We start from the raw sequence: 26777 nt of genomic DNA on the forward strand, positions 1-26777 counted from the left end.
AGATAAAAATATATACTTCACAATGGGGAAAGTGAAGCAATGATCTGTATCTGAATTGCAGACAGTTCTTTCTCTTGGTAGACACAAATTACTTAGAAGGATGTTCTGCTACCAAGATAGCCCTGTGCTTCATTACATCAAAACATGGCTAATGGGAAAATGTCTGTGGGGCAAACAATGGCACCAGTCCTGCAAACACTTACAGGACACTTGGAACACTTATTTTTTGGGCCAGATGACAAAATGTTCTCACAGACTTAAATTTACGTCAAACAAAAAGAAGCCCTGGCTCTCCAAAGGTCAAAATCATTTGGAAATTATTCTTTAATCCAGTACAGCACGCAGAACAGAAAAGGAAGTCAGTCAGTGGAGGGTCATTATTTTTAAAATATCACTAATTAGTCCTGACATATAAGTGTATGAAACCCTACAGACTGCAGCCAAAACATGTTTTCTCTGCTGAACAAGTTTCAGAGTTTTGTTTTTATCAAGGAAACATCCACTTAAAATGAACAGCGCCGTTGCATTAGCAGCAATGGGTTTATCTGTAAGGAAGTGTTTTCCAGTTTCACTGACTGCAAAATCATACAAACCCCCTTCCCAAATGCTCATCTGCTTTGTAGGGGATCTTACACTGAACTCTGCTAAAGACTCTGGGTGCCCTTCAAGTGACTGGGTGTAATGGTGAGCCCTGGCAAACTTTGTGTTACAGCAGAAGAAAGCTCCTGTGAGCGGCTGTTTGCACCAGTGGGATCCTTCCTGTGAGCCCTGTGCAGAACAACGAGCTCCAGCACGTGGAGGAGGGCAGCAGACACTGGGGAGGTGCTGCACAGGGACCATGTGGCAAGAGAACATGAGCAAGAGACAGATCAAGGGAAATGTATAAATGTTTCAGTAAGAAATGCTGCCTGGAAAACCAAGAAGGAAATTAGACATGGAACGTGCTGGCTCCACATGACTCACATGCAAAATGGAGACAGAATTGCTTTGGAGAGAGCAGGTACAGCCAGAAGGAAAATACAATCCCCACAACTTGTCCTGGGTTTTCAAACCAAAGAGGAGGAACTTGGTCCTTTAGAGACTAATCAGGTTTCCCTTGCCAGCAGGCTAAGGGCAGTAACTGCAAAGCTGTGTCTCTGCCCCTGGCACTGTTCGCTGATGCAGTTTCTAGGAGAGCTACAGAGCTGTGACTCAAGTAGGCAAGAGGGTCCATAAAGACACTTGCTCTCCCTCCTTCATTGTTGAAAAAGCTTATGCTTGTTAAAATTAGGATTTATAGCAACAAGAAAATTGAAATTATCAAAAAGCAAAAGGACTAAAACTTTAATAAAGATGAAGAACTGGAAAAAGGCAATTAAAACAAAAAAATACAGCTGGCAAGAGAGCAGAACTAAAAAGAACAAAAAAAACCACAAACCCAAAACCCCAACAACCCAGAAAAGAAAGATAGAGTTCTTCTACATTTACAAACTAGTATTCTTCTACGTTTTCAAATTAAAAGTAAACAGAAGCACAATCAAATGAAAATAAACCAAAAAAACCCACCACGGCTGCCTCTAAAAATCAATTTCACAATTAAAAAAGGCACACTTCCATATGTTTATGAATATGGGACACAGATTTAGCTACATTTCTATAGGAACATAAAAGTAAGCCACAGTGAAACAACACACACAAATGCAGCAAACATTTTATATGGAAAATGTAAAGGACAATAGCAAGACAGAACTACTCCAAGCTAAGAGATAATCTTGTGCTAGCCTGCTTTCCACAGAACTTATCTAACTTTATTCGTGCTGGGAAGATACTGATCTAAACAGTAACCAATCAGATAATTTTAATATTTAGGCTAGTGACAGCCAAATATAGCAAATGAAGTTAAAGTAGGACAGAAGTCCCAGAAAAGATAAAATGAGATGCTGTAATGGGAGGAAAGAAACCAAAGGAACAGTTGGGAGAGCAAGTGGAGCAATGCTGAAGACTTGTACAGCACAGAGAACAGAGCAGGTTTGAATTCTCAGTGGACATGATTAACTTGATACAGTGCAAAGGTAGGGCAGAGGTGGAATTGCTTCAAAAAGAGAGCATACCCTGAAGTGAAATATTATACCAAGAAATTTCTGCTCATTAGAAAAAGATATTTAGGTAAATGCACACAAAAAGGAAGCCAGTGTCAGGGGAAGATAAAGACACTGAGCCACGGGGGGGCCGAAGGAGATCCCAGAAGTGTTTGCAACCATGGCAATGAAACATAAAATGAAGTAGGTGCAGGCATAGCCAATTCTGTGGGAGCACCATCTGAAGACTGTGTGAGCCCTGCTGCCCCAGCCTGTGCCTCATCCCAGCTGGAGCCTGGCTGTCCTGGTGCTTGGAAGGTGCTTCTCACCCTGCCTCCTCCTCCTCCCTCCTGGTGTCTGAAACGGAGTTCCAAGGGTGACTGGGGTCAGAAACACGGGCACAGCCAAGGGAAAGGCACAGTCATGGGGAAAGGCACAGTGAAGAGGAGGAATGGCCCACAGTGACCTAGGTGAGAGAATGAGGGAAGCTCAGGGAAGAGGTGGAGAAGCAGAGTCAGGGAATTGCATCTTTGACCTTTCGTTTTTGAGGGGTTCTCCATAGGTGTTGCAGGTTGAGCAGTGTTTTTACCACCAATCCTAGCATAAATTCAGCTCCTGGACTCTTCTGCTTCTTCTGTGATGGAAATCATAGTTCTGGTGTCCTGAGGTTGGGTTGGGCTGAGGTTGGGTTGGGCTGTCTACCTTCTCTATGGGGTGACTTGGGGCAGGCTCTGCAGTCTCCCCTGTGAAAACTCTTTATTCCTTTCCCAGAACAGAATTATCAGCCATCTACTATGCATAATGGTGTGGCCAACTCTGAATTCGCTTTTAGTAAAATCACTTAAATTCTTCTCCAACAAAAGTAGTTTTTTTACTGTAACCCCTTTTAAAAAGTCTTTTGTATACTTTGAGCAGGAACATTACACTACCTTTGAATTACTGCATTTCTTGACTTATCAAAACACTTTTCTTTGGTATCAATTATATTTTTCTTAGCTATCCAGGCTGTGTGTTCTTCTGTTCCCCGCTTAAAGCCCAACCTGATGTTCTCACACCCTTTCTTTAAAGGCAGCACACAGGGAAATCCCTCCCTGACTTCATGAAGATTTCTTCTTGCTCAGGGTTAGATTAGAGGTCAGAGGTTTGCCTGCACTGCTGGGAGCTCTGCTGCTGAGCAGGATCCCATGGTGTGTTAGATTCTGCAGCAGAAGCCCAGAAAGGGAAATCCTGCAGCTAAACACAGGAACTGAGTGACAACTGTATTTGTGGCCACATCAGTGTGTTTCTTTTAGACTTCGCAGAAGCAGGGGAGGGGAGCTTCTGAGCAGGAGGCCATGGCGAGAACCAGCAAGCAGTAATGTTCATCTTTTTCTAAAATAGTTTTTTTTCCCATCCAATGACAATATTTTTCAAGGCCAGAGGGAGGGCACCCTTCTCAGACCCAATGTGCCTCTTGGCTACCTCAGTTAGCCCTTCCCCTGCACTTCTGCCCTGCAGCTGCTCTGGCCTCAGGCTGCACTGGGGCACAGGGCCAGGCCCAGGGCAGGCAAGCTCTGCCTCAACAGCACCTGCCTGGGGTAGCAAGGGGGGAATGGGATTGCTCACAGGGGCACAGAGGGGCAGCTGCTTGCTCTCCATCCCTTCAGATAAACCCAGATCACTTCGTAGTCTCCCTACCATTGTCTGGTTATGTGGATATGGATTAACAGGGAGATGGATTAAGAGCAATTACATTAGTGAGCAGGAAGGAAGCCAGAAGTCAGTGAGAAGTGGGGCAGAGGAAAGAATGATCAATGATTTTATCCTTGTACAGCACCTCAGTTTTTTGTAGCTTTTTCAGGTGGTATTCATCTTTCCTATTTTTAATCATCAAAAAAGTTAAGCATCTATGTGCATAGGCTCCTTCTACAGCCTGTGCTGAAGGACAAGGTGGGATCAATGTTCCTGCAGGACTGTAATTATGTAAGACAGGAAGGATGAACCACCTTGCTGAAGTGCCAGGTGCCACTGATGGCATATAGGACACCTGTCCTGAACAGGATTTAAGCTGAGGGTGACAGATCCCTAACTCTCTTAACACTTTTCCCAGAGCATGGGTAGAAGATACAAGAACAGATGTGGTTTGTCCCATTTCTGGTCTTTTAGGGAGTATTTGTATATTTGAGAAAAAAAAATCAGGGTGTTACTGGAAATGCTGCTCCATACTTAATCCTCAGCTTTGCAACCAATCACAGAGGGGACCAGGTCCAAACATTTATAAGGACCCCCTACATTTCTGTAACACAACTTGAGCTTGTAACTTCATGGATATAGTGGATATAGTCATGTACTGCTGCAAGCCCTTCCACTACTCAGCTGCCTGTTTGAGTAAGCTTGAGATCTAAATGTTTTCATCATTTTTTTCAGAACAGATCACTGATGTAAAACCAGAAGTTATGTCTGTTGAAATGCAGCTGACAGCCAGTGGTTAGGTACAGGATGAAACCTTATAAAACCTTAATTCTCAATCAGCTACCAAAATTCATAATAGAGGTTCACCTCTGAACAATACAGTGGAAGGGCACAAAGGATCTAACTGAAGTACACTCTGTGCACTGGCACAATGTTACATGAAGGAATTCTGCTTTCAGGCAGAAAAATGGCTGGTGGCAAACATTGACCAGAAGGTGGCATTAGACACATTAAGTTTTTGATATTCAAAGCTGCACTCACTCTACATGCAGCTGCTCTCCTGAATACCTAAGAACACCTTTGTCTTCGTTTTTTCAGCCTTTTATTGTTACAATAATCCAAAATGTTCTGCATACCCTCTGGGAATGAGTCGAGATAATACATTTTATCACAAAATAAAGATGCCTACAAATTCTCCAGTAATTGGGCTAATTCTATGTGAAAACCACTGTTAAACACATATCAAGACATTATTTAGGAATTCTCTCCCTTGTTAAAAAAGGAGTTCTTCTAGGTCATTCCTTTCCATCAAATGGCTGCAGCTCCCAACCACCTGCCCTGAAAGCTCCTGGATGAGATGCTGGCAAGCACCACACAAAAAGCACTGATGAAATGGACAAAAGCAATACCTCACTGCTCCATCATTGCTGCTACATTACTTTCCCCCCCAGGAAATCCAAACAGTATCTTGTTCATGGCAATGCAGACAAATTCTATTACTGAGCTGGCTCAAGATCTTTATTCCTAGCAAGATTAATTTGTAATTGCTTTAAGCCTAATTAAAATTAAGATCATATTAAAGGTTCACTAGTGCACTTGATCATTGCAAAGGAGATTATAAATTCAAATAGTATTGGGGATCAGGGATAACGCAGTGCTGAATGGATGTGGCATTTTTATCAATAGTAAAAATTTGTTCTTTGTGCTTTAAATTACTGACTGCTGCAACCTTACAAAGTGCTGAATGTGAAACTAATGATTTGCTTTAGGAGTATGAGTATGAGCTGATGTAGTGCAAACAGTAAAGGCTGATCATAGATTGCCCATTTGCATCTGTACCAACTGCAGAGCATACAGTTCCAGTTGAAGGGTATCATCCTTTTGTTGGAAGCTACTATCCTGCCCCACTCTGCCTCCTCAGAATTAACTTAATTAGCAAAAATCCATTCTTTAAATTGTTGAGGACAGCTGGGTTTGCCAGTTGGGGACAGGGGAATGCTCATACAAGTTGTTGAGCTGGCAGGTCAAAAGAGGTGACAATATCTGGTAGGAGAATGGCAAAAGGGTTCCAGCAGCAGCAACTCCACTGTCTGAGCAATGACCATTGCAAAATTCCTTTGGAAGGGCCTGACAGTTTGAGATGCACAGCAGTGCCTTAGCAGGACATGCACGGCTGAACAAATGAAAAAGGGTAATTCAGACTCCAAATACAGACCTTGCTGATTAAATAAAGAAGGACACTATTTACAGCAGGAGACTGGGAATCAAGAGTCCTGAGCCCTACTCTCACACTGCTGCTGCCTGCCTGTGTGACTGTAGGCCAGGCACTTACAGCTGAACCTTCTCTGTAAAGCAGGATTAAAAACATCCTCACAGCCCTGTAAAGCACCATGAAACCTGTGAATGGTGTGCACTCTAAAAGGAAGTATCATCATTAAAGTATTTATTAAAGCAACAGGTGAAGGCTATTCACTACATAAAATATGAGTTCCTTTGCTAGCTCTGTGTACTCATTAACCAAATGCATTTTATGGAACATACTGCTGTCATGAGTAGTAGACAGGTCAGAGTTCAAGAAAGTTCTGAAGCAGACAAATTTGAGGTGGCTGCAAGACAGGTTGTTGTATGGAATCAGGCAGGTGATTGAACTCTGATCTATGAATCAGACAGCTGATTGATAGCTCTCCAAATGTCTGCAGTTTTTGTACAAAAAAGTTGACGCAAACAGCGAAGAAAGTTTCTGTGCTGAGAGAAATCTGTAAGGTCTGAATGTGGAGTGGAGGAAGAAGGAAGTTCCACAGTCAATTTGTTAAGATTTCCTAGCCCTTAATTAGGCAGTTAAATAGAATATTAAGTAATGTGAAGCTTGTATGTGAGTGGTACCTGTCCTGGACTGAGTGTAACAACATGGGCTGTTGAGTTCCTGAACTCGGGAAAGCGTTTCAGATCCGGGTTGGCAATGTTGACTTTGCTGAATATGCTGGATTCCTCATAAGGGATCCTGGTAGGATAAAGGAAACTGGTGTCACCAGGTGGGAAGAGGTGCCATCTCTTCCTGAAAATAGAGAGAAGACAAAAATGTATTCAATGCATGTCACTTGCAGCAAAGAACTAAAGGCAGTAGCAAGGTTTTCAATAAAACATAAATCTGCCTCGCTGTGTGAATCTCCTACGCAGTGAGAACACAGCCAGTGCTTACAGGCTGTCTCCTGAAAGTGTTTTTAAAATATTCCACTTTTTAATTTTTTAACTGAGAAGATTTACAGCTTCTCACCAATCATTTTTAAAGGCAGATAAAATTTAAAAAACCTCTCCCGTCTGGTTTCTTCTTCCTCTTTTTCACATGCAGCATTTACAGATGCTCAGAGCATTAAAAATTGCTCTATAAACTAGAAGAAATAGTTTTGTTACAGACAATGTATTTTTGTTCACTGAATGAAAAGCTTTCAAAATCTGTATTTGTTTTGAAAGGAGGGCATTGTGTGTTTAAGATGGCAACAGTAAAAGGGTGTAGACATTATCTTCTGTTTCCTTATATGGCTGTTAGTCATGAACCCCTCATTCTTAAAAATCACCTTGATGTTTCTATGTCAAAGATGGAAAGAATAAAAACCGGATACATCCATAGACATAAGTATCCTTAAACACCTATATTTTTTGGTGTTATCAGTACCACATGATGAAAATGTGGCTGGTTGTGCATTTAAGAACTTACTGGTGTGACTAAATGCCAGGTGGAGCAGGACGGGGTTGTTCTGCTCATGAGGGCACTCATGTGCCACGTTGCTCCTACATGCCCAAAGAAGCACATGAAGGCACCACAGTGCAAAGGCCAAGCAGAGCTGGGACCACACTTTGTCCTCAGGAGCTAATGTCTCTATTTCACTTACATAGACCAGATCAAAGAGAAAAAAAAGAATATGCCAGAACTGGTGGTGCCCGTTTTATGGGCATTATAAATTAAATATCTTAGCAGGTACATATGGTATTTAAAAATAGAAGTTTTAAATGGCAGTACTTTAGGTGATAGAAATAACCAGAAGGAATACACAAAGAGAATTTAAGAGGTGCTAGACAAATAAATAGTGCAACATGACCCACACACTAAGCAATGGAAAAGGAAAGGCAGCACTTTACAGCACAGCTGGAGCCCTTGTGTAGCTCTTCTCTTTTGTTTTGGACTCTAGAAAGGGCTTTTCTTTGTTTCCTTTCCCTTGGCATTCACTTCTTGAATTTTGTCTACTGCTTCTGGTTGTCAGTTCTATGTCACAGATCTGAAAATGGGCGCAAAGCAACCAAATGGCACGAAACCAAAAGGGACAGGAACAGAAGAGATAGTCAGAACTACAGAGACCAGCACAGATGCAAGTGCCATAGGCTGCTGATATTTCTTGGTAATTACCAAAGCAGCTGCTGGATGCAAGCATAAAACCACTTCTCCTGAAACTCAAGCCTTATTGCAACTTTATTTTGCCCTCCAAGCTAGATCCTCTGAGGGGCAGAGAATGACGAGGTTAGGAGGCTCAGGGTTAATCCTGCAGGCTCACGGCAAAGCAATATCATAAAGCAAAAAATTAAGAAGCCTAAGGGATGCAAGGAGGAAATTCAAGATAGCAACAAAGGGCTAAGGAGCTGTCCCTGGCTTTCCTGCAAAGGCAAATCTATTTAAGTTTAGCATAAGCTTATATTCTGGTACAAAGCCTGTCTTGTTTGTGAGTCTCAAAAGGGAATCTTTCTGCTCTGAAGAAGCACAGGATTCACAAGCTTGTGGAAGTTTGCAATCTATTTACAGGCTTTGTTCTGAAGAGAAAACTTTGTCTTTTCAGGCTGTGTAAGGACTTTGGATTTCTTTCCCTAAGAGGAAAAAGGATTTTGGTCTACTTGAAGGGGAGGAAGTGCCTTGGGAAGGTGGGCAGAATTGCTGCATGATGCTGGAACTCTGGCTCGAGTTCAACATCTGAAGGTACAGATCAAAGAGGCTTGGCAGGTATTGTGTCTGCTACATCACTGTACTTATTTAGTACACCCAGTATTTAAGTGGATCCTTAGAAGATTATGGCATTTAAGTCTCATGGTTTTCATTGAAATTTCTGGCTCCTGAATACACTAAAGTGTCTGGACTTCAATGCACAAGTGATCTGAAGTCTACAGGATTGGCTGCAGCACAGCAGTGCTGAGGGAGGCTTCTAGAATGTCTCTGCTGCACATCCACCCAAGGACCTCAAGGCTGTTTACAAACATAAATGAAAATCCTACACAGAGTTACCCTTCTTAGGGATAAGATGATGACAAATTCATTTACCCCAGTCCTTAAAGCCAGGCAGCATGTGATGCTGCCTAGCTAAAAGGCAACACACTTGACTTCCAATCCTGCACCTTAATCACACCACCACCACCACCACCACCACAGTCTTACTATTCTATAAAATGGCAGAGTAATTAATCCCATTGAAAAACTCCTAGCAAATTTCTCCTTTCTGTACTATCAAACATTGTGTGCAACTTGTTCTGTTACTCTAGCACTACTCTAGCAATAATAGATAACAACCCAAAAACAAAAAAAAACCCACCAACCCTGAAGCCAATATGTAAGGAAAAGAGAAAATAAAAGAATGCGAAAAAAACCAAAGACAGCATGCAAACAGGCAGAAAGATACAGCAACAGCTACATGCTCCCAAATGAGTTTGGAGCCTCAAATGTCCCTTTCAACTTTGCTCACAGCTGGCTGCTCCCATCCTGAAGGTCCCCTTTTAAATTAACTCTAGCAGGCTATTAGAGGCTCTTGCACAGACAATATTGTAAAAGTCTAAAGTAGTTTATTTCTATTTTGTTTGGGGTTTTTTATTTTTAACTCTTTTATCTCCTAATTCCAAATTCCTGAATTCATAACTACTAGGAAAATGAAAGTGTTTATAATTGGACTATATTACACACAGACTAGAAAATAAAATTGTGTCAACTCCAGAATGCCCTGAAGTTCTGCCATTTCCTGTAGAACAGTTATTATGCTCTTCAATCATTGAGAGCTCAGAAAACTGGAAACTGAAATAATCAGGACCAAGAATTAATACTAAAAAGAGTCCAAAACTAACTTTGTGCACAGTATAGCTCTCCCCTGTATTTACTGTAGGTATGTGCACTTGTTACCTTCCTTGTACTTGCAACACTAAGTTGCAGCCGTAGGAGTCCAAGTGGCAGGGGGTGTTTGCTCCTTCAGAACCAATCCACAGTGTGCTCTCTTTTCCACTTCTTCCAGGAAAACCAAAGTCAGACCACCTTACATCCTAGAGCAACAAAAAGGTTTATTTATGTTAGCTGTTGAAGTGATTGACATCCTATCCTTAGTTCTGAGAGTCTCCTGTCTTCTCCTTCCACTGCTCGTCACTCTTTAGCCACTGCAGCTGTTTTTCCCTGGTTGGGTTCTGGAGCATGCACAGTCTGTTCCCCTTCCTCCAAAATTCTCATCCCCACCTTTCATATCATTCAAGTTATTCCTTTGCTCTACAGAAGGGCTGCCCAAATTCTCATGGCCACATGGGGCTTCTTTTTCTTTTCAAACACTCTTTCTTATCTTTCTCCACCCTTAACCATCCACCCAAGCTCAGGATTGCTTTTAGAAAAATTCTTATATATGGCATTTAAAAAGATAATGAAAGGAAAGAAGGAAAGAAAAATCCCTATTCCCTTTTCAAACAATTGATGTGGAATTTTTGCTCCCTCCTTGCTCCTATTTCAGCTTTCTCCATGTAGTCTGGGAACACAGACTTTACCCCATCTGTGACCCAGTGTTATGCCAGGTTAAGTTTCTTATTATTTAATGGACACAATTGCAACTGCAGAGGCAGTGAACTTAAAACAACTTGATGACAGGGTAAGGAAGGGCAGAACAGGTGCACACATATTATGAACACAGTGCTGGATCTTTCCAGTCTGTTGATCCTCCCACAAGCAATCCCTTGGGGCTGACAGTTGGAAAGAGGCACAGTGAGGCATTTTTCAGACAATGCAGGGGGTTTGCAGAATGGTTCTGGATAGCTTGGCTAAAGCTTTCCCATGTATCTACAGCTCTCCCTGCCACCTGCAGGGCCTGATCATTTGTTTATTGGAAAGCACTTGAGGAATACTGGCCAGAGATACTGGCACCTTTTGGCTGGAGCCCCAGACTGAGCCTTAGGAAACAGAGATTAAATTTCTGGCTTCCTGATGGTCTTGGGCAAATCGCTTCATCTCTGAGTTTTATTTTTCCCATCTTGAAAAGGAAGATAATGGTATTTGTTCCATTTCAGTAAAGCACTTTGGGGTCATTCACATCACCTAACTTTAGGAACCTAATTTAATCTTGGCTCCTGCTCTAGTCAAAGCACTCTCAATCAAGCCTTGGAAAAGCCTCTCTCTTTCTGCTGTCTATAAAGAGAAAATAGGAGTCTAGGAGTCCTAATTTAAGTATGTAAGCTTGCTGCTTGCAGACAGGTGGATGACTATCCTTTTTTAAGATCTATGGATGAGGAAAACGACAGCTAGACATTATAAGGATGACTTCACCACGACTCTGCATCAGGAGACCCTCAAAGTGAGCGATAGCCTTCCCAAAAATTAGGTGTTGCTAAAGATTCTGAATTTCAGAGTTATTGATTTTAAAGATATCATTTGAAAGAAATGCAGAAGTGTAATATAAACATTTGTCAAAGACAGCAAAAGATCAAAAAGAAAAAGTTGCTCCTATAGATTTCAGCAGGCATAAAATTTGAAATTCAATACAACTATTTCAGTGAAAAAGTTAAGCGTAGCACCATTTCTACACTTTAATCTCACACCTAAATAGTTTTTATATTTTGTTACAATTTAAGTGAAAAGAAAGCACACATAATCAATATCAGATTTAAAAGAACTTTTTGAAAATGCTCCTGCTGTAGTAAATAGTTGAAGCGATTATGGGTAAAATAGTTTTTAACCAATGAACTGAAAAGGAACTGGTAGTATTACTGAAATCTTGTCACACTGGGTTCCTTTTCTACAATAAAAAGCCAGAGTAAGGAGAAATGCACTAAAAGGTGTTCCAACCATAACAGATGGCACATTACTTGTGATATATATTTATTTCATTTGCTGCTTATAATGAAGTTAATCTGTACCCGTATGTCACTTTAAAAGGTCTCATTTCTATTTAAACTTCATGCATGTATCTTGCTCCTGATTTATATCTCAAATTCTGTAATGAAATATCAACTGAACAAAAAATGTAAGATGCTAGATATTGCTCATAGATTAGAATAATGGAATCATTACCTTAGCCCACACAACTGTAAATGATAAACAGTGCAATCTAAATTTCAAACAACTTCTAAATGGCCCTATTAATCACTATAAATAACAGTGCAGTTGGCCTTCTTTTCCCCTTCAAATAACCTCACGTAAATCTAAATAAAATCTAGAAGGAAAAAAAGGAGTTACCATCAAATTCACATAAGAATTTCCACAAAGAACTCCTTTGGCTGGTATAAATTGTGTAGCAGTGTTTCAAAAGCCATGTGAGTGTGGAACTGATGGAGGCATTTCTCTCCCATGCCTGTGAAAATGGCAGATGACACACACCATATTTGCTTGCATAACACCACCAAGTCTTTCCTTCCCAGATTCTGCTTCTCAAAAAAATCCATGGCATAACCATTACGTGTGTCTGTTCTAAAACTGCAGTACAATCTGTTGTGTGTTAGGTCAGGTGATCAGGTTGTGGCACGGCACCTGCACAGAAATGCAACTCCTGGAGCCTCAACTTTGTTCTTGAATGGGGGCAAGGGAAAGAAAAAAGTGGAAAAATTGTTGTTTCCTTCAAGTGTGAAGGAAGCAGAAGGATATTCAGGACTTCTGAGCTGCTATTGGCCTGTGCTGGAAGACACATGGAAATGCTGTCTGTGGAGGCAGAAAAAGAGAAGACCAAGGAAGAACTATAGACAAAGTTATGCAAAGATCTGGGGAAGCCTGAAACATCCCTGGAGCTCCCAGTTTAGTTCAGACAACACAAACCAGCCCAGTGTTTTGTGATGCTGGTTATGTTTCAGTGTGCTCAGGAAGGGAAGGGGGGAAAGAAAGGTAGGAAGATCTCTGTGCCCAATCCTTGCCTTCCGGCCCAATGGAAAGTCGGAAAAGTCTGAAAAAAGACTGATCACTGAAAAACATCAATTTTACTGGCACAAAAGAATAAAAGGAACATATGAGGAACATGGGAAATGCTTTCTGAGGAAATAATTAATTTGAGGGGGCTTATCAGTTCATATTCATTGTCACCCCAGTGATACAGTGATTTTACAGGGAATTATGATTCCATTTTCCCCTTTCAAAGTATAGAAATGAATAAGGCTTTACTTACTCTTTCTTTATATCTTTTGAAGAAGTATACCTTTTGTATAGCTGTCCTTAATTTTGCCCTCTTACAATTTGCTAGGAGAAGTAGCAGGAATGTAGATGAAGCAAGACATTGAAATAGGAGACAGGCACAGAGAAAATAAAAGGAAATACCTTGGGTAGCTGTGTCCTACTGTGTATGGTAATTGCATACTTCCATGGACAGGTTACTTCCTGTATTTTACTGCCTCCACAGAATCTCTCCTCCTCACAAACAGTTAATCTAATTATGTTAAGGAAAGGAGCTAAGCTACTTAAGAAAATGAGCCACAAGGCAAAACATGGAGCCAAGCCATGTTACAGCCTTGTTACTACAATGAAATACATGCCATCAATCCTCCCTCCTGAGTGGAGCTGTTCATTTGGGCACCATTTGGGTGTAAGGTGGATCTGGCCTAAATGGGAAGAGAGTGATGCCAGGCTGGTAATTATTTTTTGTCACTTGGGGTGGTGTTTCTAAATTTATAAGGAGACTCAGAACTTTGATGGCTGCCACTTGGCAGATTTCAGTTTGCCTGAGAGCTAATACCTTTTATTTCAGAATTTTAAAATAAGTGGCCAAAGGAGCAGAGAGGGATAGCAGTAAAGGTTTCAGAAGCTACAGTAGATAATTTGCAGTGGTTCAACTAGAAAGAGATAATGTTTTACCTGGAAAATTTCTGGCTTGTCTTCAAATATCCTGGCAATGTACTTGTAGTCAGCATAAGCCCAGTATTTGGAGTAATCGTAACAACTGAATGGTCCAGAGAGACAAGAAGGCTGCCCACAACTCCAAGCCAAAAACTCCTCAAGTGTAGCTTCCACATAGCTACAACTGGTTTCAAACTGGGGAACTAAAGCAACAAAAGAAAAATCGGATATTACATGAGCATTGAGCACAGAACCAGTAAAAATAATACAGGTTCTCTCAGCTGTGGTTAAATGGAACATCAGATACAAATCTGACTAGGTAGCCTGACTCTGGTCAATAATATGGTTCTCATGACCTAACTCATAAGTAAAGTCTGAGACTATTGCTTTTTCATTAAGGTTTAATTGAATGGCTGTTACCTTGAACTTGCTGTGAGACAAAAGCAGACCAATAGTCAGTGTTGTTCTTCAGCACAGTAACTCAATAACACACCCAAGTTCACTAAAGAGCTTTGCTTCATCTCCCTTCCTAAGTGTGAGGTGCAAATGTGCACATCAAGTATTTCTGTATCCTTCATTTGGTCTCCATAGATTTATGCAGATGGACATGCTCATCTTACCCTTTTCCTGAAGCAATGACCAAGCCAGTGTGGTCACGCATAGAAAGTGAGGTATGGAGCCACACACATGCTGCCAATGATCCATCTAAAATGCTGTGTGCCCTTATTTTTCATTTGGGGCTGACAAAAGCATTTTGCAGTGTTCCTTGGCAGGCACAGAAAGTGTTTACCAGCAGGGCTTTGCTCCCAGCATGCTTTGGTCAGGCTGACTGATACAGCCTTTCAGCTCAAGGTCAGGTCACTTGGAAGGCCTGTAAGGTACCCACATCACAGAATATTTTAATTGCAGTTCATCAGAGATCTTCATTTCCTGCCACCACTCATTGTGCCATCCTCAAAGAGACTTATCCAGTGTTAAAAAAAATATTACTTTACTATAACTACTACTGAGGAAAAATTACTGCAGCCTGCATGAATGACAATGACAGAGCTGCAATTTAATCTTGTGTAACTTGCAGAGAGCTGCACAGAAATGGGATCCTTTCACTGCCGTGCAGCAGCAGCTCTTGGTTCTTAACCACTTTCATTTCGTTACTGCAGCAGTTCTCACAGAGTCTCATACAGCTTTTACAAACCTTTATCACTATTATTTTCCATTGTAGTAGCATAGGTAGTGGTTTCCTTCCCACTACTATAAAATCATTACCTAAAAGTGTCAGTGGATGGGCTCCCTACCTAAGGACTGCATACAAGACATAAAAATCACTTGCAAGTCACAAAATCACAACCAAAACCCTCTGTTTTGGATCCCATATCTGTGTTGGAGTCCCTCTCCTTATACCCAGGTTTTAATGCAATGTTTATCATTTTACTATAAGGTGTGTGACAGAAAGATTAGAGAAAAGAGGCACTACTGAGGGTGCCTCAATATCTGTATTACTTTCATGAGAAAAAAAGAGGACACTTTTTCATTTCATGACACTCTTAGGACACTGCATATTTTCCAAGATAACTCAGAAGCAAATGTTTTAAAGGCAAGAAATATGCTCTTTCTACCTCACAGCATATTTCACTCTCAGTTTCATTTAAAAAAAATCCAACTATGAAAGGCAAGACTATCTTGTAGAATACAATCTCCTCAGGGCAGGGTTCTTGGTTTGATTTATACCTTATTCAGTACCAAGGTGTGGGTGGTTATGGAAAAATAAATAGTAATAAAAAACACATTTGGGCAATCTAGACAGTTTGCTTAGATGGGTTTGTAGGTTGTAGGCTGCAACAAGGGTGAAAATGTTAGCAATGAGCAACAGAAAGCAACAACATTATTAACCAGTTTGCTAATACTTAATGATTTAAAGCTGAGGGTGTTTAGTAATTGACAAATTGCAGATTAAGCCATGCAAGTCTAAAGTAGGTTGCCAGTTTTGTCTGATGACATGCTACCTGAAGGCATAACAGTCCTCCTCTTTCCTGTAATACCACAAATGGAAATTGGAGGGAAGGAGAGAAGGAAAAAGTGGGTTTTAGAGAAGCAGCTCTCCTCCTTAGTTAAGGTTTGGTTCTGACAGTTGCCAACATCTGTTCTTCTCAGAGTGTTTGCAATGTGTACTAAGGAAAATGTAGACAAAATGGTGTAATAGCCTTAGAAAACACCTAAAGCTCCATTCAGAATGCAAGTGAAATATCTTTTCCTTTCTTTAAAGAAAATCAAACCCCTATTCACAGCTGCTGGGGAATTAAATAATCCAAGCAAGGAATAGCCACTTCATACTAAAACAAAGCACAGGCATACTCACAAACAAAAGAACCTGGCCATGCACATCCAAGTCCAATAACCACTTCATATCTCAGCTTTATGCAACATTTAATCAGTGTACACTATTTGTACTGTATTTCAGCCTCCTATTCAGCTACTGACTCTGCAGCCACCTTTGCAATCTCCTGCTATAACAAACCTCAGAGATCTCAATTCTTTTGCCATCCTTAGTGATAAAACCTCTTGGCAAGATGGTCAAGTTGCAGCCCTTTCCCATCCAACTGCACATCTGACAGCATCAGCTCTATCCAGCATCAGTGAGAGAAACATCCTCCAGAGATCCTGTGACTCAGAAACTGATTAGCATGGCAGCTTCTTGTTCTCTCTGGCTTCTTCACAGTAAACTCATTGTTGATTCATTTTACTATGCAACCACCAAAACCGGTCAAAACAAGAAATGGCTGCATACAGAAGTCAGTTCTGTGTAAGTTCTCTTCTTACTTTGTGCTGGTGTGCTCCAGGTAGCCATCAGACACAATGGCAGTAATGCCACATTTTCTCTGTCAGAAGCAAAGCTTCTGAAGCTTTGGCCTATCCCTTATCCCACATCAGAAAAATAAATATTTTAGTGTGGCTGGAACCAGATGGGTAGGGATTTCCTGATTAATAGCATCTTCACTGTTCTTGTAATGAACTCTGGTACTCTCTTTGAAGGTATCTTTTGTCAATGCTTAGTCCTCTGATTGTAGTTTTTTCCCTTTCTTATGGACACAAACTGTTTAACTTGTGTAATCAGACAGAATACTACAAAAACACACTTAGGTACAAATAATATATACAAATAATACTGCTAGCTATCACATTTTTCCATGTTTCAAATGTGCCATCCACATTGGTATGCTTCAGAGGTTGCAAACCAGTAAGAAAAGCAATATAAAATCCTTGCAACTCCCACCAAGTTGCCCCATTTGCAATTCTCACTTTTGTACATTAAGGAATCTTCAGCTTGGGAAACCCATCCAGATGCAGATGTGGCACTAAAGAAAGATGAGGAATTGCCTCACTTAAATAACCTCAGAAATTCTGAAGCTGCCATTTCAGAGTGTCAGCAGATGTGCCTTTAAGCAGGAAAGTGGATTTTTTCTTTTGCATTTCCAATTCCATAGTAGGAGAGGTCCCGCCTAGTCTTATGGCAGTAAACCTCTTGTGGATATGGAAGGAATATTGAGAGAGAGAGAGATCAATGCAATTTTAGTTGTATTCTAAAATACAAATTCTGTTCTCTCTCTGAGCAGATGACTGGCTCCATTTCACCTAGGAAAGTTAGCAGGAACAATAAGAAAGAGAGCCTCTCATTAAAAGTAGTTTTAAGCATGCAATAGTGAGATCAACCACCTTCCAAATGACAGTGGCACATGGAATGTATTACATTATTTCAGACTCTGAGATGCCTTGGATAATGGCTTCACTAATATATTCGTATATTGAAAATTTTTTATGGCATCACAGGTCTCATTCAGTTACAATATAACCCCTGAAGGCTGTACCAGTCTCCTCAAAGACAATTCCAACCAACATTACCACATAATGGAGGCTCCTGGAGGCAAAATGATTTCTGCACAGGGATAAATGCCTTTAGGAAAAAGCAAAATGCAGTTAGATGCTTCAAGATATAAATTCCAATTTAAATCCACTCTGTATCTTTAGTGACTACAAGTTATTGTTAAGTGATGACTCTTATCTACTCAGTTGGTAGCATCAATCCGTGACTTAGCTACATAACACTCCATCAGTCCCATCAGAAACTCTGCCAGTTGGAACATCCATCTGGCTCTCAAAAAGTGCCTACTAATTAATGGAGAGTAGGATCAAAACTACTCTATTACCTGGTAGGCCTTGTGTGTTACAACTCAGATATGTTAACAAGGTATAAGGTAACAAGGTATATAGGCAACAAGGAAAATATCATTTATATATATAATATATATATAAATATATATGCTACACCTTCTTTATTGGCAATGGGATGCATTTCACACTTAGTGCAAGAATTAGGTGGTACTTCACTGAACTACAGAGATATTGCTATGAAGATGTGTACCAAGATTTTAATTCTACACCTCAGTTTTCCCATTTGTAGAAAGTGGGTAAATAATATCTGTTCTCCCCAGGAATGGCACAGAAATCATTAATCCATGCTGGTAAAATACTTTGAAATCCTAACACGCCAAGCATTTTCCCTCTAACACTTCTGTTTCATCACTTCTCTTGCAAAAATGGAACATGAAATAACATGGTCATGATGCTGTGAAGAAAGCAAATTTCACAGTGTTAAGTAAGATAGTATGATGTAATCCTACCACTTTCCCTGGAACTGGCAAACCCTCATCTGGAGTCTTTGTGCAGACTCTGCATTCCAAGAAAGAGGAAGTCTAACTGAAAAAGGTTAGAAGACTACAGAAAGAATAGTTGGATAGGATCTAAAAGACCATGACATATAAATATTTTTAAAGTGGATTTTTCTGGCCTAAGGGTTAAAAAAGATCCTAAAGGTAGTCAAGATACTTTATAGACAGAAGAGAGAAAGTGCATGGTAAAATGTGTTTTGGTATGTCATTGGGAGGGCAAAGGCTGTGAAGGGCAGGGATAAAGCAGTGCAGAACCTTTCAAGTAGACAGCAGATGGAACATGTTTCTTCTGTCTTCCCCCCATGGTATGAAACTCAGTCTGTCCAAGGACACCCTACTGTGTGCCTACAGACAGAGATGAAGTTGTAGTATTTAAAATCCAGTTGGAAAATTGTCTTTCTCCCATGGCATGTTCCAAGATGTATGAGTGAACCTGGAGGGTTAGCAGTGAAATTACTGCACTGGTGTCAAATGATTTTCTTAATGCTTTATACTTCCATCATGTCTTCCATCACAGGACCTTAAAGTACTGAAAATCACCTAAATCTTAAAAACCTATGGAGGAAGGTGAGAATTACCACCATACAGATAAATACCCCAAGTCTGGGTAATTATTTAGCTAATTCCTTAACACAGTCAGGCTTATGAATATGGAAGCTCAGCTCATGTGAACAATCTAATCATGTGTAAGACCAGGACCAAACACACACACTACAAAGCAAGGAAGGAACACTGAGAGACTTGGTTCTTAAATGCTGGTGTAACCCACCACACCTCCTACTGAGAACAAACACATGAGAAAGAGAAGGGAGAGTTCTACTGCTGGCCAGATCCGTTCCTAAAAACAGAGGCTGCAATGAAAAGCAATACATTAGAGAAAGAACAGTTATAATGAAAAGGCAGATAATTGCAGGACCTGGAAAAGAGACTTGTGACATTAATGCCTGTCCACCTCATTCTCACCTAAATCCACTGTCTTCAGGCCCAGCCTAAACTGGATTGTCTTTCCCTCCAACACAGCAGAAAGGTATTCCACATTCCAGTGCAGGGCTGGCCAGTTGCCAACCATGTTACAGAAGACTGCAGGTTGCTGTAGAGACATCACAATTTCCTTGGTTTTCTCAGGTGTAAATGGTTTGACATCTTCATCTATGTGAAGAAAAAAAAACCGATGGAGATGATTTATCATACATGAAGTTTTACCTATCATCTTCCATGGGACAGAAAAAAATAAGAACTAAGACCTCCTTTGTTTATGACTTTTATTACATTTGTAGATTTTTTAAAATTCAAAGTTGTACTGCAAACACTGGAAGAACTAAATTAAAGTTTAAAGCTTTGTATTAGCACATAAAATATAAAGCAAAAAATAAAAATAGGCACATGCTTAGAATTTTCAGTTGTATCTTAGGCAATATAGCACTGTAGCCAAACTGCTTAGAAATAGGCTAACAATAAAACAAACTTGCAAATAATGTTCAGAGTTTAGAGAACATAAATTTAATGAGTAGCAGTTTTTCTGCATGGGATTCTTTCCAAAATTGTAGTGTATTGTCAGAGGTAGCAAACGGGCTCTCCATGTGTTCTCTTTAAACTGAGGAACAGTAGCACAACCAATCAGCAGGTATTTTTGAAGTGTTTTAAAATTTCATCAACAGAATTTTAGAAAAAGGAAATTATGCCAATCCAAGAACTAAACTAACCCAAGATTTCCATTTATTCCTTTGCTGTTTAGAGATTTATATGTCCCACTGAAACTGTCAAGCTGAAATGCTGGCAATCTTGAATTAACTCAGCACTTCCAGAACAACTTTTCTTTAGGGACATATTCAGAGGGAAAATCTGGAGTTTTTTAAAAGGAATGACATCTCTGTAGAGCAGAAGAGGTGGACTACAGCTTCAGATCATAAAAAAATCCATTCATTATTTTAACCTCTATTGAAGTTAACTCATCCAGAATTTTTATCTGTATAATGGCTAAGATTTAACATACTAAATTGATACACATGGCTCCTTGTGACTTCCAGCAGTTTATTTAAAACAAACAAATCAATTCAATTCAATCTTTGTATATAGGGGTCAAATGATGGTCTGGCATACAGAGTGAGTTAAATAAATACAGGCCAAGAAAATTTCCTTCCCCTCTGGGTACTAATTTTGCCTGTCATTCCTCCCCATGTATGGGAGATGGCAGAGAACCACCCAGTGGCACATGGGGCAACCCTGTGTGGCCAGCTGGGGGAAACACAAGGTGACCCACTGGGAACAATGTCACTGAGAAAAGTTCTTCAGGATTAATTTAAATGCAACAAAAATCCAAAATAAATCTATGAATGCTGAAGTGGGAATGACAGGAGTAAGAGGTGTCCTGTGCATGCTGTGTGCTGTATCTTGTTGGTAACTTTTCTGAGTCCCTCCTCTTTTGACAGGGTTTATACTCCCGCATAGCTGTGCTTTTTGGTTTTCTAAATTATGCTGCTACCTTGACACAAACTCAGTAGGAGGTATTGAGGCTGGGCTTTCCTAGAGTCAACGGGTCTCTTATTCCACAGACTTCAGGGAAACCAAATCCCTCACTTTTCCCTCATGAAAACTCCATTGTGAAGCTTTAAAACTAAAGACCTCTGGTATTTCATCTTCATGGAATATAAAAATTTTAAATGGCTTCTCTTTCCTAAGGCAGACGACAGGAGGGAGCTTGGATTTTGGTTTGTTTTCCACATTTGCTCTCCTAGGCAGAGCAACACTTGACAGGATGGTGTTGCTGTGACACAGGGATGTCTCTGACACTTGGCCTTCAGTCTCACACCCAGCAGCTGACACAAGCAGGACAGAAGGAGCCTCACAGGGACCGTATGGCTCACCATATGCTCTTCCCCACCCCTGAGGAGGCTCTGGGCTTCCCAAGGAGAGGTTGGCACACCTGGGGGAGCAGCTCCAGAGCAGGCAGAAAGGCCATCTGCAGACACAGGGCACGTGCTCTGAGCCACCAGGAGCTGCCTGGAGGCACGGCAAGAGGGGAAAGCTCAGCATGTTTATTCACAGCCGTTCTGGTCAGGAGCTAACACAAGACTTGGTCCAGATCTGAACACTCCCAAGGGGTTTATAAAACTTCTGTCTTTCACCAGGGCAATTATAATATTGCACAGAGGTGCTTTCACCATGTGGGAGCTGGCAGGCCTTACCTACCTTTCAGATTTTCCAGCTCATAAAAATGAAATCACTTCTGCTTAGGCCATGTTTATCACTGCATGGCTGTCTTTTTGACTACTCAGGGCTTTTTTTTTTTGCTTTAAGGGCACTACATTAAATATTTTAGAGGATGTAAATGCAAATAAATGCAAGAAACTGGTGACACCTTTTTGGAAGATTTTGTAAAGCTGACTTTTATTGCAAAAGTTTCAGGTTTATCCTGTAACTTCAGTGAACAGTTGGGATGTGCTACAAAAGCAGAAATTTTACTGCAAGAGACAGGAAGGCTTTTTGAAGCCCAACTGTTGATTCTGTGTGGGTTTCTAATGTGATTTCCACATGCACATCATGCTTTTGCAAGGTGTGGTTTTAACCACAGGGCATAGACACACAGTGGGAAGCTCAGAGCTGAAGCTACTGCGAGAGCAGGCCACTGAAAAACAAAAAACCACAATTAGGGTAAATAGCCTCTCCTCTACTGTATGATTGTCATGTCACCATGTTCTGTTGTAACTGTATTTCCCTATAAAATCAAGAAAGAAAGAGTCTGTCTTACTAAGATGCTAATAATTCCTATCTTCAAACAGTATTAAAATCTTTGTTAAATAAGTATATATCTTCTCCTGATATAGATAATCACATACAGTACATATAATGCACAGTGGCATTTGAAACATTTTAGAAAATTTAAAGACTTAAACAAATATACATTAGGGATCTTTGCAAAGACAAATGCAGATTCTTGCTAGATCTGTGTGAAGAATTTGTGTCTTGATTTGCCTTTGTATATTTCTTGGTGAGAACAGAGTCAGCTAAACGGAATTCTTTCCCTGTAACACTTGTCATGCATATCTAAGTGCCTGCTAGAGAAAAGACACTTGATAAAAAGTAAATATCATATAATACAGCAAATAGATATTATCATAATTTGGAGAACTCCGCTCAAGACCAACAGAGATTTCTGATGAAACCATATGCTGTAGGAGTGGGGAAAAGTAATTAAAAGAGATATCTGAAGATAGAAGATCTGAAGAGAGATTATCAGGGTTATAGTTTAAAATAATAATTTTCTTAATTGTTATTATCATAGTTTCACAAAAACCTTATAAACTGGGCTGTTGCTTCTTGGTATTTTTTAGCTTGAGATTGATGGTAATTAAGTCCAAGACAAAACCTGAGGTTGTGTAGCATATATAAGTATACATACAGTTTGGATACAGATGTGCACAAGTAAAAGGCGAACAAATAAAATGTGTAGCAAAGAAGAAAAATATCCATTGCACGTCTTAGGCATTAAATATCAAATTCCTAGGGGAGACTGGGTAGCAGGAGAGAATAGAAATGCATATTCCCTTGAAAAGAAAAGCTCTGTGGGAGTCTTCATTTTCTCAGTTGTACTCTGATCCACAAGAGAAAAGGAATACTTCAGCTTAGCTCTTTCTATCAGGCTCAACAAATGGTGTGACTTCACAGTACAAAAGGAAGCAGGAATAATTTGTCTCATGTTTTGACTTTACCCAAGGCATGTACAGAATCCAACCAGGAACTGAAAAAATGAACCAAGTTTTAGCTCAAGTTTTGTAATTGTGGCAGCTTATATAATTGGCAAAAAACATAGGTGTTCTTTAGAAAGGCAAAACCTTGCAAAATAGAGATCTCCCAATTAAAAAAAAAGAAAGCTCTCCAGTTGTCTTTACACAAAGTACTGTCAAACATTAAGCCTCATCCAGACTTAGCACTGAAGGCAGGTAAAAGAAAAGTAATGAATTGGCCAAGTAGTCTCCAGTAGACTTTGTGCTTCTGAAACAGAAAATAATTTAATGTTTCTGATTAACAATTTTTCTGAATAACTGAGTTGGGTTTGGGAATTAAGAGTTTAGCACAGCAGGCAGTCTAACTAAAAGTGGACTTGATCAAAGTTGTTCAGAAGTTAAATGTACAGTCATTAAAAAGCTAAATGTACTGTCATTCATTTAAAATAATTTAGCAAATTATAAGAGTTCATTAGTGCATGGCAGTTAGCTTCTGCCAAAACACCCTGCTGCTTAAATATGAGATTTAATTGAGAGGTATTAAAATTATTTTCTAAAATAGGGAGTACAAGGAAATCCTAGTAATGTATTTGGTACATGCATCATCAAATTGTTTTTCTAGCAAATCTGTAGTGCTCCCATTTCCTTACTTCTTTTATTTAAAAAAAATTTAAAAATTAAAAAAATTACATTTTGAATACATTAATACAGAGCAGCTGGCGAGTCAATAAAAATCACCTAACCTCCAAAATCTTACCTATTTAACAACCCAGAGTGGGAAAAGAGAAGGTACGGGGGAAGATGAGCAAACTCCCCAAACCAAATATAAGTGACTTGCTTTGGAGGTCAGACTTAATGGTTTCACAGTACATTAATTCTGTAAATTAAAAAACCAACTTTAAATAATCTGCATGTGATTACAACACTAGGCACTATAATCAGCCTCCTCTGGGCAAACAGAATGCCTCTAAATATACATGTGTAGTTTTCAGGATAGGCTGCACCAACATCTAGGTATTACCTGCCAGCCAGCTATTGCTGTTGCTATTAGTTTTGGCTGTGGGAATGTTAATGCTGTGAATGCACACGGCCAGCAGGCAGCTACCCCAGATGTGCAGGTGCTTTGGTTACTGAAGGAGAGGTGGCAGCTACCCCAGAAGTGCAGGTGCTTTGGTTACTGAAGGAGAGGGGGCAGCTACCCCAGATGTGCAGGTGCTTTGGTTACTGAAGGAGAGGTGGCAGCTACCCCAGAAGTGCAGGTGCTTTGGTTACTGAAGGAGAGGGGGCAGCTACCCCAGATGTGCAGGTGCTTTGGTTACTGAAGGAGAGGGGGCAGCTACCCCAGATGTGCAGGTGCTTTGGTTACTGAAGGAGAGGTGGCAGCTACCCCAGATGTGCAGGTGCTTTGGTTACTGAAGGAGAGGGGGCAGTTGCATGGAGACTCTGGACACACCAGCCTGCACTTGTCAGACTGGCAGCCTCGGCTCACTGTGGCAGCCTGCAGCCAACACAGCCTTCCTTCCTCTCCGAGACTGCTACTGCAAAGGAGGGCAGCCAAAGGAAGAGAAGGAGGCTAAATGAGGAATTTGGACTCAGTTTCCAGTGCTCCTGTGGCAGGGATGAGCATCTTACAGTTTTTCTTACAGGAAGCTGAAGTGACTTCAGATGTGAAGAGAGGGGTGGGAGCCATGCCCAAACCTCATCTTGTCCTTCCGATAGAGCAACGGGAATTGCTGCCAGACTCCTTAGGGGGGAGCAGGGGAGGGACCTCCCCCTGCCTGCTCTAAATGACGTATGCTCAAGCATACGTTTAGCAAATTGTTCCCCTAAATGCCCTAAGGCTCTTCCTCGAAAGCTCTTCCTGACCCCTGGCCAGCCCCTGCCTGGTGTCTCTCCTCCGCGCTGCCGTGCAGGTTCAGAATGCAGTCCTGCTGGTTTTCAGCTCATGAACTGAATGCTCAATGACCTCAGCTCCTCTGGTCTCCTCCAGTAGAAGAAATGCTTGAAGGAAAAGATTGTGGTCTTTAACCAAAACCTTCCACCTGGATATAAAAAGATAGACTATTCTTCCTTAAGCTAGGCTGCCAAAATCCCACCTTTCTGTTAGCTTATGGGGTGTGAATTACACACACCTGCTACTGAGGAAATTCAGTAGCCAAACCACATCTTCCCAGTAGCCCACCAGCACTGATACACATTTCTGACATTTGCTAATAAACAGCAAATTTAATACAAAATTCAATACTAATATAGCATTATAATTAAAGGTAAGGGAACTGGCATGTCAGGAAGTTAATGTGTGTATTTCTAAGGAAAAAAAAGAATTTGTTCATATTATAAGCAAAGTTTATTTGTATTTCTTTTTCTATTCCTTGTCAGTAGTACCTATGAAAGCACTACGCTTAAATAGATGAATACACTGTATAAAATTCACTGTCAGAAACTGTAACCAATTGTGACTTTATTGTTGTTCAGTCCTGCAAACTTGACTGACAAGAACTTCAAAATGGCAGCAACAAAAGAATCTAAATCTTCTCATTTACACTATTTTCCGATAAGTTATGTAGTAAATAGTCAATAGTATTCTCAAAATACATGCTTTTTTTTCCTACAAGCTATTGTAATAAATAGTAATTAATACAGTAGAGCCTTTTGAATTTGATCCTCATAGGAGTTCTGCTGGTACTATACATGACCTTGTTCACCATCATACTGCATAGGATACAAATTATGATTAATGACAAAGTCAATTAGAGGTATAATTAATTGTCAGAATGAAATTATACTTTAAAAGAGTATAAGAAGTTTTTGAATTATATGAATTATTGACTTGAAAGAGACCCACCATGTGAACCTCAAGAACAGTTTCTGGAATGCACAATAAGGGGATTAGATTCAGGGATTGCCATTTTTATAGGAATACTAAGGAAAAAGCATGGCTATTATTCCATTGTTTACATCATTCAGTTTCTTTCAGCATGGCTAAAACAACCAGAAATGCCTTTAATCTTTGCTTCAAATTCCTATTTCTGTTCATAAAGATTTTCATGCTGCAACATGAATTTTGAGGGTGAAAAACTGTTAACAGTGCATATTTTGAAAGCTGGGGTTCATATAGACCCAGACCATATAGGTTCATGTAAAAATATTGCTTTACTTTGACATAATGTCAACAATACACTTGACTAAAACGGCCCACAAAAATGTGAACTACCAAGGTTTTCTAACTTAATTTTCAACCTTAACATGTTCATGGTTAGTTCTGGTTTTTAATATAACTATTAAACATAAACTCTTCTTTAGCTGAAAAAGCACAGCCTTTTCACAACTTTGTAATACAGTGAACTGCTGCTAGTGATGTCAACATATCTTCAGCATTTTCCCTCCAGAGATTTCCTTTATCTTTTCTTTTTCAAATAACAACTGCCTGCAAAGTTTCTGTATCTGTAAACACCAAGACTAAATATCAGAGAAGATCAAGGACTGCAGGCCCAGGTTGCTACTCAGATCTCCATGAACTCCTGTTGTAATCAGCTGCATCTGCATTTCTGGAGACTGAAGGTGACCT

General features: G+C 40.2%; 1 protein-coding gene across 5 annotated transcripts in view; it reads right to left on the reverse strand.

Annotated features, from left to right (window-relative positions):
• HSPBAP1 (HSPB1 associated protein 1) overlaps window positions 1-26777 on the reverse strand; it is a 38424-nt gene that overhangs the window by 6491 nt on the left and 5156 nt on the right. For 2 of the 5 annotated variants that reach the window (XM_054278242.1, XM_054278240.1), the window contains exons 1-4: window positions 19449-19700; window positions 13780-13964; window positions 9877-10013; window positions 6612-6783 (exon numbers count right to left, since the gene is read on the reverse strand). In XM_054278242.1, the coding sequence (XP_054134217.1) occupies window positions 6612-6783; window positions 9877-10013; window positions 13780-13964; window positions 19449-19695 (741 nt within the window). In that variant the 5' untranslated portion in view covers window positions 19696-19700. Of the gene's footprint in view, window positions 1-6611; window positions 6784-9876; window positions 10014-13779; window positions 13965-19448; window positions 19701-26777 lie in introns of those variants that run through there. The other 3 variants (XM_054278241.1, XM_054278243.1, XM_054278244.1) reach the window with 2 other exon arrangements.

This window comes from Melozone crissalis, unplaced genomic scaffold (assembly GCF_028551555.1).
Source record: "Melozone crissalis strain CALT ecotype California unplaced genomic scaffold, PUWL_Pcris_2 ptg000023l_1, whole genome shotgun sequence".
Lineage (NCBI taxonomy): Eukaryota > Metazoa > Chordata > Aves > Passeriformes > Passerellidae > Melozone > Melozone crissalis.